This window comes from Periplaneta americana, chromosome 8 (genome assembly GCF_040183065.1).
Source record: "Periplaneta americana isolate PAMFEO1 chromosome 8, P.americana_PAMFEO1_priV1, whole genome shotgun sequence".
NCBI lineage: Eukaryota > Metazoa > Arthropoda > Insecta > Blattodea > Blattidae > Periplaneta > Periplaneta americana.
In genome coordinates this window covers 91,510,596-91,528,625 of record NC_091124.1, presented here as the reverse complement: position 1 = coordinate 91,528,625, position 18,030 = coordinate 91,510,596, and the positions used below count along the sequence as shown (strand labels likewise).

General features: G+C 32.6%; 1 protein-coding gene across 5 annotated transcripts in view; it reads left to right on the top strand.

Moving 5' to 3' along the window:
* pum (pumilio) overlaps nucleotides 1-18,030 on the top strand; it is an 888,766-nt gene that overhangs the window by 846,867 nt on the left and 23,869 nt on the right. For 3 of the 5 annotated variants that reach the window (XM_069833257.1, XM_069833258.1, XM_069833262.1), the window contains 4 exons: nucleotides 1,017-1,100; nucleotides 3,169-3,338; nucleotides 8,180-8,453; nucleotides 15,252-15,413. In XM_069833257.1, the coding sequence (XP_069689358.1) occupies nucleotides 1,017-1,100; nucleotides 3,169-3,338; nucleotides 8,180-8,453; nucleotides 15,252-15,413 (690 nt within the window). The remainder of the gene's footprint in view (nucleotides 1-1,016; nucleotides 1,101-3,168; nucleotides 3,339-8,179; nucleotides 8,454-15,251; nucleotides 15,414-18,030) is intronic. The other 2 variants (XM_069833260.1, XM_069833261.1) reach the window with 2 other exon arrangements.

The window sequence follows — 18,030 nt, the reverse complement described above, 5'->3', positions numbered from 1 at the left end:
ATAGAATTTATTATTTTTTTTAATTTTTTTTTTTATTTATTTATATTTTTTTTTTTTGCATATGTATATAGGCTACATACTTCAAAATAGCTACCTTCATCAAATTTTTGTAGATGGTGAAATATTACGTACTGTAACGAAGTTTATTGTATCACATTGCAAGGAAATACCATTGTCGGCATGAATGAATGTGATGTTTCAATAATGTGTACTCTTAAAATTGATAAACTGTAAAATACTATAGTCCATGTCTAACTAAAGCATTAAATACATGTAGATATGCAGGCTAAAAATATGGGTGATGGTTATACCATTAGATAATAAGAAACTAAAAATTATGAACATGAATTCTGAATTAAAAGAGAGAGAGAGATAACTTGATCACATGAGCAGTGATTTGAAAGGGTACTTTAAATTGTGAGGGACTTGAAAATTTTGGGATTTCGGCTAAAACTTTGGCTGTCATAGTACCCATGGTTCTTAAAAATGTATTTAAGATATGACATTATTTTCACAGTTACATTTTCTTGTGAATTTATGTTTCATCTATTGTTATCTGAGGAAAGATCTATTAAGTTATATTTATTTTAATGATTGTCAATATTATATGTAAACGTATTCACAATATTTAGAACTGAAGACGAAATAACTGTTTGCCTTATTCAGTATTAAGAATAGTTGCACAGTCTTTGTAGGAAACAAAAATATGACAGTCTGTGAGCAAATGTTACATTGTGTATATTGCTGAAGCATGACATTCATTTTGCTTTGCATTCTTAACCCTTTGTTCTGTAAAATAGCTGACTTAGCAACTTCAGAGATATAACATTTATAGAATCTTAAATATATTTATCTTTATTAACATTATTCTATCTCTCTATGAAGGCTTGTTATATGAGGGCTGTAATTCTTAGAACAAAATTAGTTTTTATTTAGGGGTGGGCAGTGATAGTGCAGATTGTTCCACAATCCAGTCTCAGTAGCAGAAGTGAACTGGCAATGTTTCTGTCTGGCAGGTCTTGCAGCACCTGCCGCTGCTTTCACAAGCGCCCCCTACGTTATCAATGCACAAGAACCATACGTCGGTGCACTCATTACAGGTGAGCGGTTTCGGTGATTGGTTGGGTTGCTTGTCAGAACTGGAGCCAGTGAAGTTTAACATCAAGGAAACTAAATTAATTTATTATGTTACATTAAGTATTTAATAATTTGAGACAAACTGTCACTACCTTAAAAAATAATTATGGCATCTTTTCACTTCTATTGGTCATGAGTTGAACAGAAATGAATGTAGACTGAACTAACATAGAAAATATTTTCTGTATATTATGAAATTGGTTTTAGTGTAGTAATGCTAACATTTCAACAGATGGATGTGAAAACTCGCTTGTTCTAGTTGCTAGACTGCATATACACCTTTCACTCAATTAAAAAAATGGACTTGTAACTGTAATATATTAATTGCAGTAAGTATTAAAGTATGTGTAATTTAGTAACTAAATTTTTAACCTTGAAAATCTAATTAATGCTTTTAAGGAGGAAAGAAATTAGCCTTTCTATGAGAATTGTATTAAGAAAAATAAACTTAAATGTTTATATTCAAACATCATTCATTTCAATGGCAATAAATAAATATCAACTTTCCCTGTGAATATATTTATCTTCCATTTCTGACGCCACTATGTTAATAAGTTCAATTAATTTCTGTGCATTTCGTTGAAAGATATTTTGCTTTTATAGAATTGAATTTGAAAACTTGCAGGGCTTCATTAAAATTGTGATACTTCGGTTTATATATCATAATTTCATAAAAACTGAAAGAAAGGAATAGGCCTACATGTAAAAAAAATTAACTTTTCATGTGTACAGTGCAATTATTAGTGGCATATGCGACATACATATTTAGTTGTTATTGAATTGTAGAACTTACGATCATTCTCACGATTTTCTGAAATGAGCGTTTGCTGCTTATATCTATCCTTGTTTCAGAGCAGAAACTATAAGAACATTTTAATTGCGGTACTTGTTATTGGATACTTCTAAATTGAAAAGCTATGCACTAAATACAGTAATTGAAATGTGTAGAAAATATTTTGTCTTAAGCAGAAAATAAAGAAATGACGTGTAAATAGTTTGTTTACTGATCAATGTGAAATGAAATACATTTCTTTCCTACTTACAGTTAAAATGCATTGGTGTAAAGAAACCAATAAGCAGTAGAAACTAGATTAATATTAAGGCGCATTTTGATTTGGAGAAAATAATATACATTAATTAATATCTAGTGTGTTACTGAGTCACGTGTTTTGTGTATTCGTTTGCTCTTACATTAGTCAACTAACGGTTGTTATCCATAAATTATAACATTCATTTGTGGACATACTAACTGTATTAAATATGGCTATATTCCACGATTGTAAATATTTTTGTAATTTCTTCAACTTTTATTGTGAAATGTAAATGATCTGTTTTTTATTATTTTTATATATGGTTTTGTTATACAATTATCAACAAACTACACCTCAATTACTCATTATTTCTTAATTTACATTTGTTAGAAATTTTGGTTATATTATGGTGTCAGAAGGAAAAGATGAGTATATAAGTAAGAGAAGAGCAGAGAATTGATTTGTATGTATTCTTTAATAAAACTTGTAATGGGTGGTAGAAAACGAGAAAACTTACATAAAAGTGAATTTCAAGTTGTTCATTAGACATATTGTAACGTAACTAAATTTTAATGTTCTTATAAAATGAAACCTGAAGTAATACAGTATCTAACATAATATAGATGCTTGAAAAGCATTCTAATTATGCTTCTGAATTAACATTGAATATATTTATTCTGTTTAATAGCATCTTCTTGTCTTTGCTAAACAGATTGCATCCCCCTGTAGTGAGGTATTTGAAAGCTGGTTGTTAAAAATTTTGATGATTTTTTTAGTATATTTTTATTGGGATTATTTGTGTGTAGTAATATTTTTAATATTTGTATTTACTTGTACATCTAAATACCATGTAATATTGTTGAAATGTATTTTATATTTTAGTTAAGGAATCGGTAATTTTCGACCAGACTTTATAATCAGATAAGGGACAAACAATTTTGTTTGTAGATACAGTATTAATAAATAACAGTACATCTTAAATCTTAATCGTGCACCACAGGTCCGACAGTTGTGCCCCAGTATTATGGTGTTGCGGCAGCCCCATGGGGTGTGTATCCAGCCAATATTATTCAGCAAGGGGCAGCAGCAGCTGCTGCTGCTCAGCAGAGACGTCCTCTCACTCCTTCTTCTGCCTCAGAGATAAGCAATAGTTCCACAAATCTAACGCAGGTGAGTATTACCAAGGTTCAGGCTCTTTTTGATTAACAGTACTGATTGAATTCGTGATGTATTTATGTAATTCAGATTTGATGTGTTTCTTATTCCTATTTCTATTCGAAGTATCACTTGTTTTCACAAAATATTTTATAATAATATTTACTTAGTCTAGAAAAGTTAGTTACTTACAGTTGTTTATTTTCGAGTGAGGAAGATGAATTTTTATGTTGTCCCAACAGAAATCATTGCTTAAGATTGTTTGAATATGTTAATGACAAGGTAGTAAGGAGTGTTTATTGGCGAAAGGAAGTAGTTCATTTAAAAATTTAGAGAGGAGAGTCATTCCATTTCAAATCAACACAGTTTCGAATTAAAATCTCCCTTGATCTCTACAATCTTGATGAAACTTACTATATCAAGTGACCTTACATAGTTATGAATGGAAATCGTTTAAAAAAATTGTCCTGTATTGTCAGAAGTTATTAAGTATTAATTTTTAATTATTTTCTTTATAAAAAAAAGTCGCATCCTGAAGTAGTTAATTATCATTTTCTCCGGAACCAGATGAGATTCAGACCTGAACAATGTCTCATTTTATAGCTATTTTAATGGAATTTAATTGATATGTAACATGACATTTTTCTTAAAAATGAAATAAAATTTTAAATTTAAATTTTCTCAGAAAATGGTATTTTTTAAATAAAAAAAATCACAAAAAATACTTCATACTATCATCATACACATTGCAAAGTTTCATTTTGGGATCAGGTGATACAAGGAGTAAAATTTTACATGTAAGGAGAATAGCCAGCATATCCGATCCACCCTTTGACAGAAATCTAGCATTAGACAAATGTAGCCGACTTATTACCAACAGTTTTGAACAATATGATATTGGTTAATATGAATGTTATTTTTAGTAATGCTAACTAAAAAAAATAATTTAATTTACAAGAAGAAAGCATTTATTTTATCAGCTTACCCCAGAACAATAACATAGTATTTGTCTGATATGCTGGAGGTGGTAGCTGCTGCTAACTCAATCTATCAGTCTTCTGTTTAGTGCAGGAAGTGCTTCATGACCTCAGCAATCTTCTTCTTTTCATCTTCACGTAGAATATAAGCCCAAGTTGATGTGTAAGGATTCACTTTGCAAATTACATCAATAGAATTATCCAGTGCACATCAGGTGTTGAGGGCTAATTAAAAGAATGAGGCAGTCCTCATAAGTGAAGACATATAACTTTCACCTTATTTTTGCCTCATTTTTCCCTAAAACAGCTCAACTGCCATGATTTCAAAATGAAACTTTGCGAGATGTAAAATGATAACACAGTCTAGTATATACAGTTACGAAGCTCAATACGTAGTAAATATGTATCCATAGATAGTTGCTAACACTAGGATCGCTAATGTCGCCTCATCACAGACAATGCGAAATAGTACCGGCACAGTCTATTGTTCCTAGCACCCTCACAACTCAAGTTTCGTGACTATATATACTAGACTGTGATGATAATATGAAGTAGTTTTGTGATTTTTTTTTTACGAGTAAAAATACCATTTTTTCGGGAAATTGAAATTTAAAATTTTATTTTATTTTTAAGAAAAATTTGTATATTGTACTCCCAGCATGTTACATATCAAATTAGCGTCCATTAAAACTGCTTTAAAATGGGACATGTCCAGGTATGTATTTCATCTGGTTCTGGAGAAAATTGTAATTAACTACTTGAGGATGTGGCATTTTTTATAAAAATATAAAATCAATACTTAATCATTTTTAATGCAGGACAAAAAAAATTTCTTGTAATTTCCATTCCTAACTATGCAAGATCACTTGATGTAGCAAATTTCCTCAAAATCCCAGAACATCAGTTAGAATCACTGTGTTGGTTTGACTCAGAGAAACTTATGCCGTGAGTTGTAGTTTCTGAATATGAACTTTTTGTTCTTAAAATTTTACAGGTTATGACTTGATGTACAATGGGGTTAATTAACTATGTTGTTGTTTAGCCAACTGTCTGAAGACAGGTCTGAACCTCATAGGTCTGAACCTCATAAGTGACATCAATAAGGAATCGCTCATAAGGCAGCTAGGTCATTTCTTTCCCTCTCCAATGCATACATTGCTGATTAGCTACATGTTACACTAATCAGACCTCAGATGTTTACAAACAATTGTCCTTCCTCTGACACATATCTTCAAGTGAGATATACTGCCTGATAATACAGTTTATATATATAGACCCAGAAACAAAATTTGGGCCATCTGAATTTTCCACAAGTTCCAGTGCACAGTATGTTATAATTGGAACTTGGAAAATTCAGGTGGCCCAGCTTACTGAGCATGCATAGTATGTTATAATTGCAACTTGGAAAATTCATGTGGTCCAAATTTTGTTTCTGAGTCTACATATCAGCCAAGATATGAGAAAAATAACTATGTAAGCGAAGAAATTAGTATGTTTGAAAGAGTGCTGTGTGATATTTACAAATTTGAGCTGTTTTAACATTCAATTATGTTGATGGTTTGCAATGGATTCATTTACATAACCAGCCTGAACCTTTGACATCATTTGGAACATTGCATGTCATGTTCACAGTCTTACAACATGTGTTAAGTGATAAGTTTTGCTATACTGCCAGAAATCTGCACTGAGATGTTATTACTAGAGTCCTGAGTTTGGTTACCTAAAGCCTCCAAGCAACTCGTAACTGTATGGAGTATATATCGGTGTCATCCAATGCTACTTAGTTCAGGTTTTCTGTTCAGTGAACATATGAAAACAAAAGAAAGCTAGGCAATTGGAAATGAGTGCTTCAATAGAAGAATTTGGTAGCGAGCACATCATTAGGAAAGAAGAAAATGTACTTTATCAGAAAGAAGAACAAATTTTTCATTTCGAACACTTAAAATGTTTACAGTCATTGATTGTAATGTATAAGAGACTTGTAAAGCACACACCCATAATTTTTTTATTTTTATACATGTTGATTACACAACTTTTAACACTGTATCACTTCGGAATTTGTATGATAAGACTTTCTTGTGTTAAATTCTAACGTATCTTGTTTACATGTTTCGATCTATTTTTTATTTTATTTTATTTGGTTATTTAACGACGCTGTATCAACTACTAGGTTACTTTCGATCTATTTATGGGTCATCCTCAGAACTGGTCGTTGTTGGTCTTGGCGCCTCTTGTTTTAGTTTGTGCTGACATTTATTTTATTTTATTTTTTAATATATATATATATTCCATTTGTTAATTCCAAACTTTAATTAGATCTAAAGTATCTAGATACGTTTTATTTATTTTAGAGATCAGGGATAGACAAATTCCGAGTGTTAGATAGTTATGGCGAATAAAAAAAAATATGTTGTGCCAGAATTTTTATTGAGTTAAAATTTTTTTTGGCACCTGAATTGTTTATTCAATTCAATTTTTTTTTTTTAAGACTTCGATTTCTTTTATGTCACTACGACTAATACATAATGTTAACAAAAACTGCTGTAACAAGAAATTCGAACATGCTTTTTAATTTAATATCGTTACATTTGTTGAACATCTCAAGATATTGTCCTACATAACTTCAGAGCATCTCTGACAGCATGTATTTGCATTACGTAGATATTTAATATAGTTTAATATATTTCAGTAAATGTATCATCTTTTTTAGTTTTGTAATTCCCTTGTAAAAATTATATATATACTTTTTTCTGCATATAAACTGCCTTTAAATAAATGCTTTATTATTTTCATTAAATGCAAGTGGTATTTCGTATGTGAGTACTCTTCCTGTTGTTCATCAACTTATACATACAGGTACACGATAAACAAATGTAAACACAGTTCTGGAGCATGTGGGGAGACTGCTAAACTGCAGTGTGAACTGTTGATTCGCAATTTGCTCTCTGAACCCAAGCGAAGCTGGTATGATCGATGTACAGTACACCTAACTTGTATTTAAAGTAACCAAACACGAGACTTAGTTATTACGCTACTCACTAATAATATATGAACGAAGTTTTGAATTGCCTCCAGTTCCATAATTGTTTGAAGGGTTAGGATTTCAAGCCAGATGGTAACTATCCCACAATATCACAAAAATTAAATTTCTCACCTTAATCACACCTTATTTTAATCTACCTTCTTGTCATCATGAATGATTTTTTCCTTAATTGTGGAAGGCTGTGAGATTAAGTTTATCACCATATGGAATTAACTGTTCACAGTTGAGCTTTTGAATATCTCCGAAACTGTTTCATGTGGATTAGTCATGTCTGGTTTGAAACTCTTCGTTTAATCTTGAGCTGAATATTTAGTGTTGATATTGTTGCATGAAAGGGAAGACTAAAGATAATTGTAGCATTATAATTATTATCATGAATAGCTATTCAGTTTTTGCACTTGTACACAGAACTAAATAATTCTAAATCATACATTAGTGATAATCATTTCCTTACATCACTTTATAAAAGAAGAGTTAAGGAAATTTTTCCTTGGTCAGGGTTTTTATCTTTCATGTACTATAAATCTACTCCATGGGACTTAGGGTTTTACTTCTCTTCCAAAAGAACTTTTTTTATAGAATTTAATTTCTCCTAAAAAAAACTGCACACTAGATCACATTTAAACTCTCAAACTCCAGATCCAATGGTGAGCACAATAATGACTACATCAGCAAGAACTAGGTTCGTAATGTATTACTAAGATATTGGATTATATTGCTTGACAGTTTATTTTGTATTGTATTGATTGTGTCAGATCTAATGGAGTGGTCAGTTTATAATAAATAAGTTAATTATAGAGGTAAAACCGTTGGATTTTTTTTTTTTTTTTTTGCAGGTCCAAGGTCAGTACCAAGTCATACCTGCATATTACGATCAAAATGGATCTATAGTGATGGGGAATGTCAGAGGAATAGGAAATGGGACTCCTATGAGACTGGTGTCACCAGCACCTGTGATAGTAAATGCTACAGGAACTCCTGGCAGCAATATGAGACTGCTTGGAAATCAACCACAACAAATAGCAACACCTCCTGCAGCATCAATTTACAACAACAATCAACAACCTTCTTTATATAATTCAACAGCCTCCAATGGAACCACCATCGGTGGTAAGTTATAATAAATGTTTGTAATCTTGTGTGAGAGGGAAGTATTACTGTACCATTGTTTTATACATAGTAATTCAGTTACATTTGTAAAATATATCTGATGTACATATGTAGTTTCATTTTTGTGACCCTTTATTGTAAAAAATATTAGCTACATCAGACTAATATTATCATTGCATAAACCTTACTATTACTGTCGCAAGGAAAGAACAAACTTCTGACAATTTCGTAACATCTGTTTTTGAACTTCCTTCTACTTGCTACCCATTTGGGTCGGCCAATAGAAACTGAATTCAACATTCACCTTCCTGGTGCCAAAGAGCAAGTGACGACTACATTGCCAGATAGAATCTCAGTTCAATTATCATTTTGTAAACATTTCCTTTCGTGCTTATGAGTAAGGAACACAGAATTTCTGTCTGCCTGCTGTCGACCTCTGTAGTGAGGGGATGAAGAATGTTGCTAGCTGCACTCTAGCCTTGTATCTTTGACGTGATTCACTAGTAACGTCAGAAATCGATTTTTCATTCCATTAGGTTTAGTGGCAGTTCTGATAGTGATATAAAAATATATGTTGCAACAGTTACACAGCATTGATTGTTTATAACTCGAAAGGAAATAGCTGTTCGATTTTATTCAGTTTCAAACCTAATTTTTAATACTTAATTCGTCCATTGTAATATTAGAAATACTATTTAAATAAAATATAGTGGTTCAAATAAAATTCGGTTAGGAATACATCATACTTATTATGAAAGTAGTTATAAAGCTGCATATGCCTATGCTGTTGTTAACACTTAGAAATACATTTGTTGATTAGGGAAATCTTAGTGTCTTGTCAGTGACAAAAATTGATTTATTTTCAAATTGTGGAGCAATGTTAGGATGTTACCTTTGATTATGTGTTTTGAATTGTAATTCTATTGATTGGCATTAATATTGCATTTGTAACATGACCAAAGAAGTTATTGGTGGTTTCTTGTACTGTATCCACAAATTGTATATAGCATGTTGCCATTAACTCAAGCTTCGGTGTATAATATGAGTAACACAATTAGAATAAAACATTTTTCTCATTTGAAACATAGTTTAAAGTGCAGGAAATAAAGTTGCAATAACTTGATTGTTGCACTTGTGTAGAATAATATACATAGGACTGTATGTCAATTTTACATTTCAATCCTGTCAAGATTGATCATTTTCATAACTTGTAACTTAGTTAAAAAAAAAAGTATTAATTGTGTAATTTCATTATGTAAGAAGTTTCCGATAAGCAAGTTATAATCTTAAGTATATTGAATAAATAAAACAGTCTGTAATACTAGATAAGCACAGACTGTTTAATTTATTCAATATACTTAAGATTATAACTTGCTTATCGGAAACTTCTTACATAATGAAATTAGTAAACGCTAGTCAAGCTAAAATACTCAATTCTTTTGTGAGCACAAAAGTAAAAATACTCAAAACCAAGGCTAACATCTGGTTCAACACACAATGCCTGACAAATAGAGTCACACCGAAATATGCTATAATAAAGAACAAACACTATTCATTCCCCTCATGTAATACTAGACAAGCACAGACTGTTTAATTTATTCAATATACTTAAGATTAATTGTGTAGTTTTGCAACTAAGTCAGGATTTATAAATAAGTTAACTTTGTCTGTACATACGAAATAAAATTTGGCTTGGCACAAAAATTTGGATCCTGATAATAACAGTACAAGAAGAAGAACAGAAGACAACAAATATGAATGGTCGAAGAGGGCTCATTAAGTTCCCCCCACGGTCAGGAGATCTAATTCTTATGGATTTTTACTTGTGGGGGAACTGTGAAAGATGAAGTGTATTGACGTAACCCACGCATGCTGGAGGATCTTCGCCAGGAGATTACAACGGCATGTGCAGCAATCTCCTTTGAAACATTGACTGACATAGCTGTGGCTACCGCTCGTCATTGCGTTATGTGTCTGGCCGCCAACAGTGAACATTTTGAGCATTTAAAGTAACCATGTGCTTAACTGACGACAGTACTACATATTGTGTGATTAGCATTTAAATGTAAAACAAACACATAATACATAGTTTTCGTTCCTTAAAGAGTGTATACATTTTTTTGGCGGACTCTATATTTGACTTCCGCACTTTCTACACATTGAACATGAAAGTATATTGTGGAGATTAGCACTTGGGACTATATATTACAAGGAACCAATCAGCAGACGTCATTAAAAGAAAGGTAGCATCTTTAATAGGAAGCGGAAGAAATGTGCCGATGAATAACTGGTTCTCAAACTATGATGTCGCAATAGGCTGGTAGAAAAACATGAACTCACAACATTAGCCACCAACTGTAACAAAAACAAATGTTAGTTAACTCCAGAATCTGTCACCACAAAGCTAAGGGGTGTGTTCGAGTCCATTAGACTTTCAGAAGAGTGTGACATACTTCTCATGTCCACCAAAAAGGTGGGGGTAAACAGTTTTCAATTATTTCAACTGTGCATTCAAATGACAGCATTAACAATGCTACTGGAGATCGGAGAAAGCCTGAAATGATCACTTTTTTAAAATCTCACGAAATGGAGAAATAGGCATTAGACTGACTAAAGCAACACTAGATAGTTAAACAGCAAAGTCCTCCTTAAAGGGTAGGGAAACAGGATATTCCTGCACAGTATGTAGCAAGTACACTTACATGAATCGTGTAATAATCATCTCTGAAGAATGTATGCAGTATTCTGACTTTGATATAAAATGAGTGACATTAAAGGAGCAGAAATCAGATTAGATTAATACCTCATACTATTCTCATATATTCACTTTCGAGGTATCATAATTTGTTCATCCTGTCAGTTATAATTTCTTTTTATGCCTTATATTGCAGTCTATCTTGTCTTATTTATTGGTTATGTGCTTTTTTTGCAGATTTATAACTAGATATTGGCAGTACAAATTAATCAAGCTTTATATTAATCTGTACTAATATTGTGGGGCTTGTAAATATTTTAAATGTGAATTATTAGCACATAAGGTGTGGTGTAAGACTACTTCTCTTTCGTGCACAATATGGAGTATGAAATTAAGGTCATTATATTAACTCCAATCTGTTCAATTTCACAATTTTGAATTCTGGTTCATGGATAATAAAATATACCACAACACCATTTTTTTTCTCCCCTTTCATAAACATGCTTTTTGGATTTTCATGTTTCCAGTTTATATTCCCCCCCCCCCCCCCCGCCTAATGTTACGAATTTTAGTAATATTTAAAAAATTAACACATGATATTTTCCTTTCAGAGAAATGTGTCTATGATTATTGAGCTTCAGAAATTATAGTTTCAAATGTGTTTCTTGATGCTCAATTTTATCAAACTGATTAGACAATTACACTTGTTTCATAATTATAGTGATTATGTGACTTCATGCTACAAATGAAGAAAATTAACACAAATATAATTTTACTTCTCACATATGAAGGACTGGTTATTAATGACTCAAAACAGGATAAAGATACAACAGTCAGAGATTGTTGTAAATTAAAATTTTTCATTCACATTACAATTTGATATCAAAATGTAACTTGTACATTACACCAAGGAATTTTGCACTTCTCCCATTCTTTCATGTTAAAATTGAAGGGATCAGAACCATAGTGGGCCAAGCACCATTTACTAAAACCGTAGAAAACAAGGGTTAAAGTGAAGTTATTACCATAATTTAATGGAAACATATAGCAAGTAATATAAAGTATACACATTAAAACTAAATGATATGCCAATCTCCGTTAAACTATGATATTCACTTAATTTTAACCCGTGCTTTCTCTGTTTTTAATAAATGACGCTTGGCCCACTATGACTCTGAACCCTTCAATTATTCTTTTTCCTCTTCACTTCATTTTCACTTACATGTTGATCTGTAGCACTTACAACTTACAAATGACTTTTAAGGAACCCGTAGGTTCATTGCTGCCCTCACATAAGCCTACCATCAGTCCCTATCCTGTGCAAGATTAATCCAGTCTGTATCATCATATCCCACCTCCCTCAAATCCATTTTAATATTATCCTTCCATCTACGTCTCGGCCTCTCCAAAGGTCTTTTTCCCTCCGGTCTCCCAACTAAGACTTTATGAGTTTCTGGATTCACCCGTACATGCTACATGCCCTGCCCATATCAAACGTCTGGATTTAATGTTCCTAATTATGTCAGGTGAAGAATACAATGCGTACAGTTCTGTGTTGTGTAACTTTCTCCATTCTCCTGTAATTTCATCTCTCTTAGCCCCAAATATTTTCCTAAGAACCTTGTTCTCAAACATCCTTAATCTCTGTTCCTCTCTCAAAGCGAGAGTCCAAGTTTCACAACCATACAGAGCAACCGGTAATATATGTTTTATAAATTCTAACTTTCAGATTTTTTGACAGCAAACTAGATGACAAAAGCTTCTCAACAGAATAATAACGGGCATTTTCCATATTTATTCTGTGTTTAATTTCCTCCCAAGTGTCATTTATATTGTTACTGTTGCTCCAAGATATTTTAATTTTTCCACCTCTTCGAAGGACAAATCTCCAGCTTTTATGTTTCCATTTCTTACAATATTCTGGTCACTTGACATAATCATATATTTTGTCTTTTCAGGATTTACTTCCAAATCAATTGCTTTACTTGCTTCAAGCAAAATTTCCGTGTTTTCCCTAATCGTTTGTGGATTTTCTCTTAACATATTCATGTCATCCACATAGACAAGAAGCTTATGTAACCTGTTCAATTCCAAACCCTGTCTGTTATCCTGAACTTTCCTAACAGCATATTCTAGAGCAGAGTTAAAAAGTAAAGGTGATAGTGCATCTCCTTGATTTAGCCCGCAGTGAATTGGAAAAGCATCAGATAGAAACTGGCCTATATGGACTCTGCTGTAAGTTTCACTGAGACACATTTTAATTAATTCTCAGAGAAACGAAGAGAACTAATATTCTTCAGAAGTCATAAATTTGCTTTTATATTTTGTAGCAATAAACGTATGTATTACCTCAAGTCAGAAGGAAGTATGTCCATAATGTCCATTTGGAGATATGGTGAGATGAATGTTCCACTTTGCATACAGCTTTATGGCTTACTTCATTTGAATGTCTAAATATAAAGAGTGAACCATAAGCAATATCATTAATTTCAAGGAGCTATTCGTTGAGATATTTCAAACAAAAAAGCGTAATACAGTTTTGCTCATTTTTGCTTCCGAAACAATTTTTCCCTTTAACATTATTCAAACTTACAGGAAGCCAAACCTGGAACCCTAGATCAGCGATGTGAACACTATGACAGTGTTCTCCTTTGACATTTACCAGTAGCTAATACAAAATAAAGAAAATAATCTAATTTTCTTTGATGACATTGTACCGAAGTACTCTACATGTTAAGAAATGTTTTTATTTAATAAAAATTCAGTATTGTAATATTGTCCTTCCATATTTGATTTTCATGCAAGAAGATTTTTTCCGCATAAAATCTTTAAAGAAACCTCTAAAAATTCTAAAATCCTTTCAGTGTATCGTAGTATTACCGAAAATTTACAAAAGATTACAAAAGACGTCCTTTAAAAAATAGCTAAATCCATTTAAAAGTAACGTGAAATCCTTAAAAAATAACCCTGATTTTTTACCAAAAAAAAGAACTGAAACTAGGAACGCAGTCCCTAGCTATTGTACATTGTGAAATCGTGTGAAAATTGCAATTTAAAATCTTCCTAGTAAGTGAATGCTTGCTTACTCTCACATCTCAATGAAGTATGATCTATTTTTCATATTATTTACAACTTTCATATACCAGATTTATAATTTTAGCTGTCAAGTATTAATCTGCATATTAACTTACTCATTTTTAAATTCTCATCATTTTCAGAAACAAGCTTTATTATACTCAAAATTTGCAATTCTGTTATGATGTTTATTCATACAGAAAAATACAATTTCAAATTTCCTTATAAGATATTTTCAGTCAAATTATAAATTGATCTCTCTCTCTCGCTCTCTTCCTCCCTCCCTCCCCCCCCCTCTCTCTTTAAGCAGGTACTTCCACATTACCTATTTTATAACTGTATATTTGACAACTTGTCTTCTATAGAACTAAAGACAAAATTTCATACACCATGTTATGTTGAAGTATTAATGTCATATCTTTAACCTAGGAATTATGAAATCTTTATTGTAACTTGTATGTAATAATCTTAAAGTTGTTTTTGTTCATGTAATGTCGTTTTGTTTCATCCAGTTTACACCTTTGTTGTTGTTGTTTAGTCAACTATCCAAACCTCACAAGTGAAACCAAAAAGTATCACTTATGGGGCAACTAGACCAGGAGATAATGGGGTAGGGTGGCCAGTTCCTTATCCCATAATATGAATATATATATAATAATCAACTACTACAAGTAAAAACTACAAAATCAGTAAGATATGTTTCAGTGATTAGCATGTGAATTGCGAAAATTCAGATATGAGTTTAAAAACAAGCAAATAAACTATATACGTCACAAGACAGTTACATCTAATTTTTTGCTCTCAAATGCATGTCAAAGGCACTGCAATGCTGTTTTTCGAATGCGAGCAATTTATTTTGCAAGTAGATCTGGCATTAACATACAGCGCAGGAAACTAAATTGAAATTTATGAAGTCTTATTTGTGCTTTTGTATGGGTACATGAACAAAAACAGCATTGCTAAACTAACGATGTATGAGGGTATAGGTGCTGTGTGGTCATGGACGGGTGTGTTGGGTGTGTATACAGGTCTGCAGACAGCAGCTGCAGCTGCTGTAGCGGCTGCAGGCTCAGCAGCAGCAGCAGGCGTGGGTAATGGGTTTTCATCACTAGCCAACACACTAGCCGCGGGCTATGGCAACAACAGTCTGGGCACCATTGGCTCCCCTGCACTAGGATCTCTGGGATCAGGTATACCACATGAGATTGTAGTTTTCTTATGTGCAGTATTGGTTGAAAACAGTGACATGACTGCAAAAGTCTAGTACATCTGTTTAGTATAACCATCTATAGTTCTAAGGCTACTTCTTCTTTTGGAAGTATATTTGTCACCATTCATATTCCCTCCCTCCCTCCTTCCCTTTCCCCTACCCTCTGTGTTTGCGTGCGTGTGTGGGCATGTGCATGTGCTAGCAGTGATGTCTTTACATTAAGGAGTGGTAGGAAACTGTATTTGAAACAACCTTAGTGTATTGTCTAATTTCACATTTAATTTAGGAACCAAAGATGTTATTTTCGTATTTTGTTTCTTTGATGTAGATCGTAATAACTGTTTATTATGGTACATCAGCCAATTTGTTTAAGAGAAACTCCATTACAAAAAATATTGGTTCATGCCAGTATAGGAGATCATTGATTGAAAACAACTTAGAGATACGTGTCACTAGGACGCACCTTTACCACAGGATGGTGCTAAGTCTTGCTTACATGTTCCAGCAGCTAGAGTATGAGGGGAGAGAGTAAGTGATTGTTGTCATCAAAACTTCAACTTCAACATATAGGCGTTTTTAAAAATTGTTAATTTTCAGCCAAACCATTGAATAAATGAAAAAAATATGTATTGTCCTTTTCACATAAAGGCACTCAGTACTCTTACCCTTGTATATGGAGTGTGAAAATCGGTATGGATTGGAGGGTCCCTGTATATCATTCATTATTACCCTTGATCTCCATTTTTTAGTTTAATTATCATATTTATTAATCTTTTAAGTAAAACTAGACTATCATTTTAAGAATTCTCGGAACACTATCTTTTTAATGTACCTAACTTAGAAAGATACGTGCTGGCTCTGCTTCTTGGTGAGAAAGTTTAGAGGATGGTCCAAACAAAGACATCATCCCTATACATATTGGATTGCGAATCGGTAAAAAGAGGAAGTTAAATAATGAGACAAAGAAAAAGAGGAAAGATAAATATCAGTAGAAAATGTATTCATTAAAATGGTGTCTCTTTAAGTCTTTCTCTCTTCTACTGTGTATGAAAGTACCTACGCAAAATATAATATGAATTGTTTTCTGCTGTTAGCTCCTGCTGGAAATCAGCAATTTAGGCTGTCACCAGGCACTCTCCCACATGCTGATTAAGTGATTACAGACTGTGTTGTAAACTTGAATCTTAACAACTGCTGAATTGGCAACACTATAAGAAACAACGCAGTGCAAGTGGTTCAACATATCACAAACTATTAATGGAACATATTAAATATAAGTCATTAAATCCTCATTTATTCACCAAATTTAAGACAGAAGATTCTGGAACTGTCTGACTTTTATATCTGGGTAACTTTAAAAGTTGAAGTGCTTAAAAAGTAATCTATGTAAACTTTAAGAACTGACTATGACACCTGAAAACATCGCTTTCATTTCTCAAAGGAAACTTCAGCAAACGATGCGTCATTTCATGCCAGAAATGTTTATCAAATCACCAATACTATGCTGTTTCCATAACCAATACAGTAGAAACCTTATTTAACGTTTTTCTGAGGGGTTTGCTATTTTTGTGTAAAAATGTTGAATACTTTTTTCAAAAACTCAGTTCATTTGCAAAGAGTAATAAGTAAATTGTGGATAATTCTGTACAAAAACTGAAAAACATTAAGGGGAAGCTGGGTACCAATCAAGTCTTCTCCATCTCGGGTATCTTCACATTTGGATTTTTTCCATTTCGCGGATTAAATTAACTTTTCCCACAAGAGAAAGCATTTTCCTTCTCGTGGCTATTGTTTTCCTAGTGTTGTGTAATGGAGAAGACAGTTCTGTCTCTTCACTGTAGTGCTGATACCAGGCACCTCAATGAGCACAACAAAGACGAGAAGCAACTGACGTAAGTTGTGATTGTTATACAGCCATGCACCTTCATGTAGCAGGCAAGGGGAGGGAGGGAGGATTGCATGGCCACAGCATTAGCACGTGGTGGAGAGGCAGCAGCATTGCCAACTCACTGATCTTAAAAGAAATTTGTATTTTACACGTTGAATCGAAATGCATTTTGTATTAATTGAGATTTAAAATAAATCATTTAAGAATTATTTCCAATGTAAAATACAGATTTAACAGCAGAGAGAATAACATTAAATCGAATATCAAATACAATCATATGTAATAGTAATAATTTATTGGGACCATAAAAATGTAAAATGAAATGTAGAAGAATGTTACTATGGAGGTCGCCTAAAATCGGAGTTCTGCTGTATGTAGAAGCATGCTCGCCATTAGCCAAAGTTACTGCTTTCCAGGTGGAAACAAATTGTTCACCCACTAATATCAATATATTTCAATGTAAACAGTTAACATTTTTCATTTTCATGATTTCCAATTCATCTTTATGCATACATATATATGTTTACATCATGGTGCATTTTATGCAGTAATATTAGTGTTATAAACACACTTTTTGCATTATATTGTTGTTCTAACATTTGTGTCTGAAGGTGGTGGTAACTTATTTGTTTACATTTTGCTAGTACGACGAGATTCGCGCTCACCTTCTCCTATCTCCAGATGTCCATTGTCTCCAATCTATGCTACT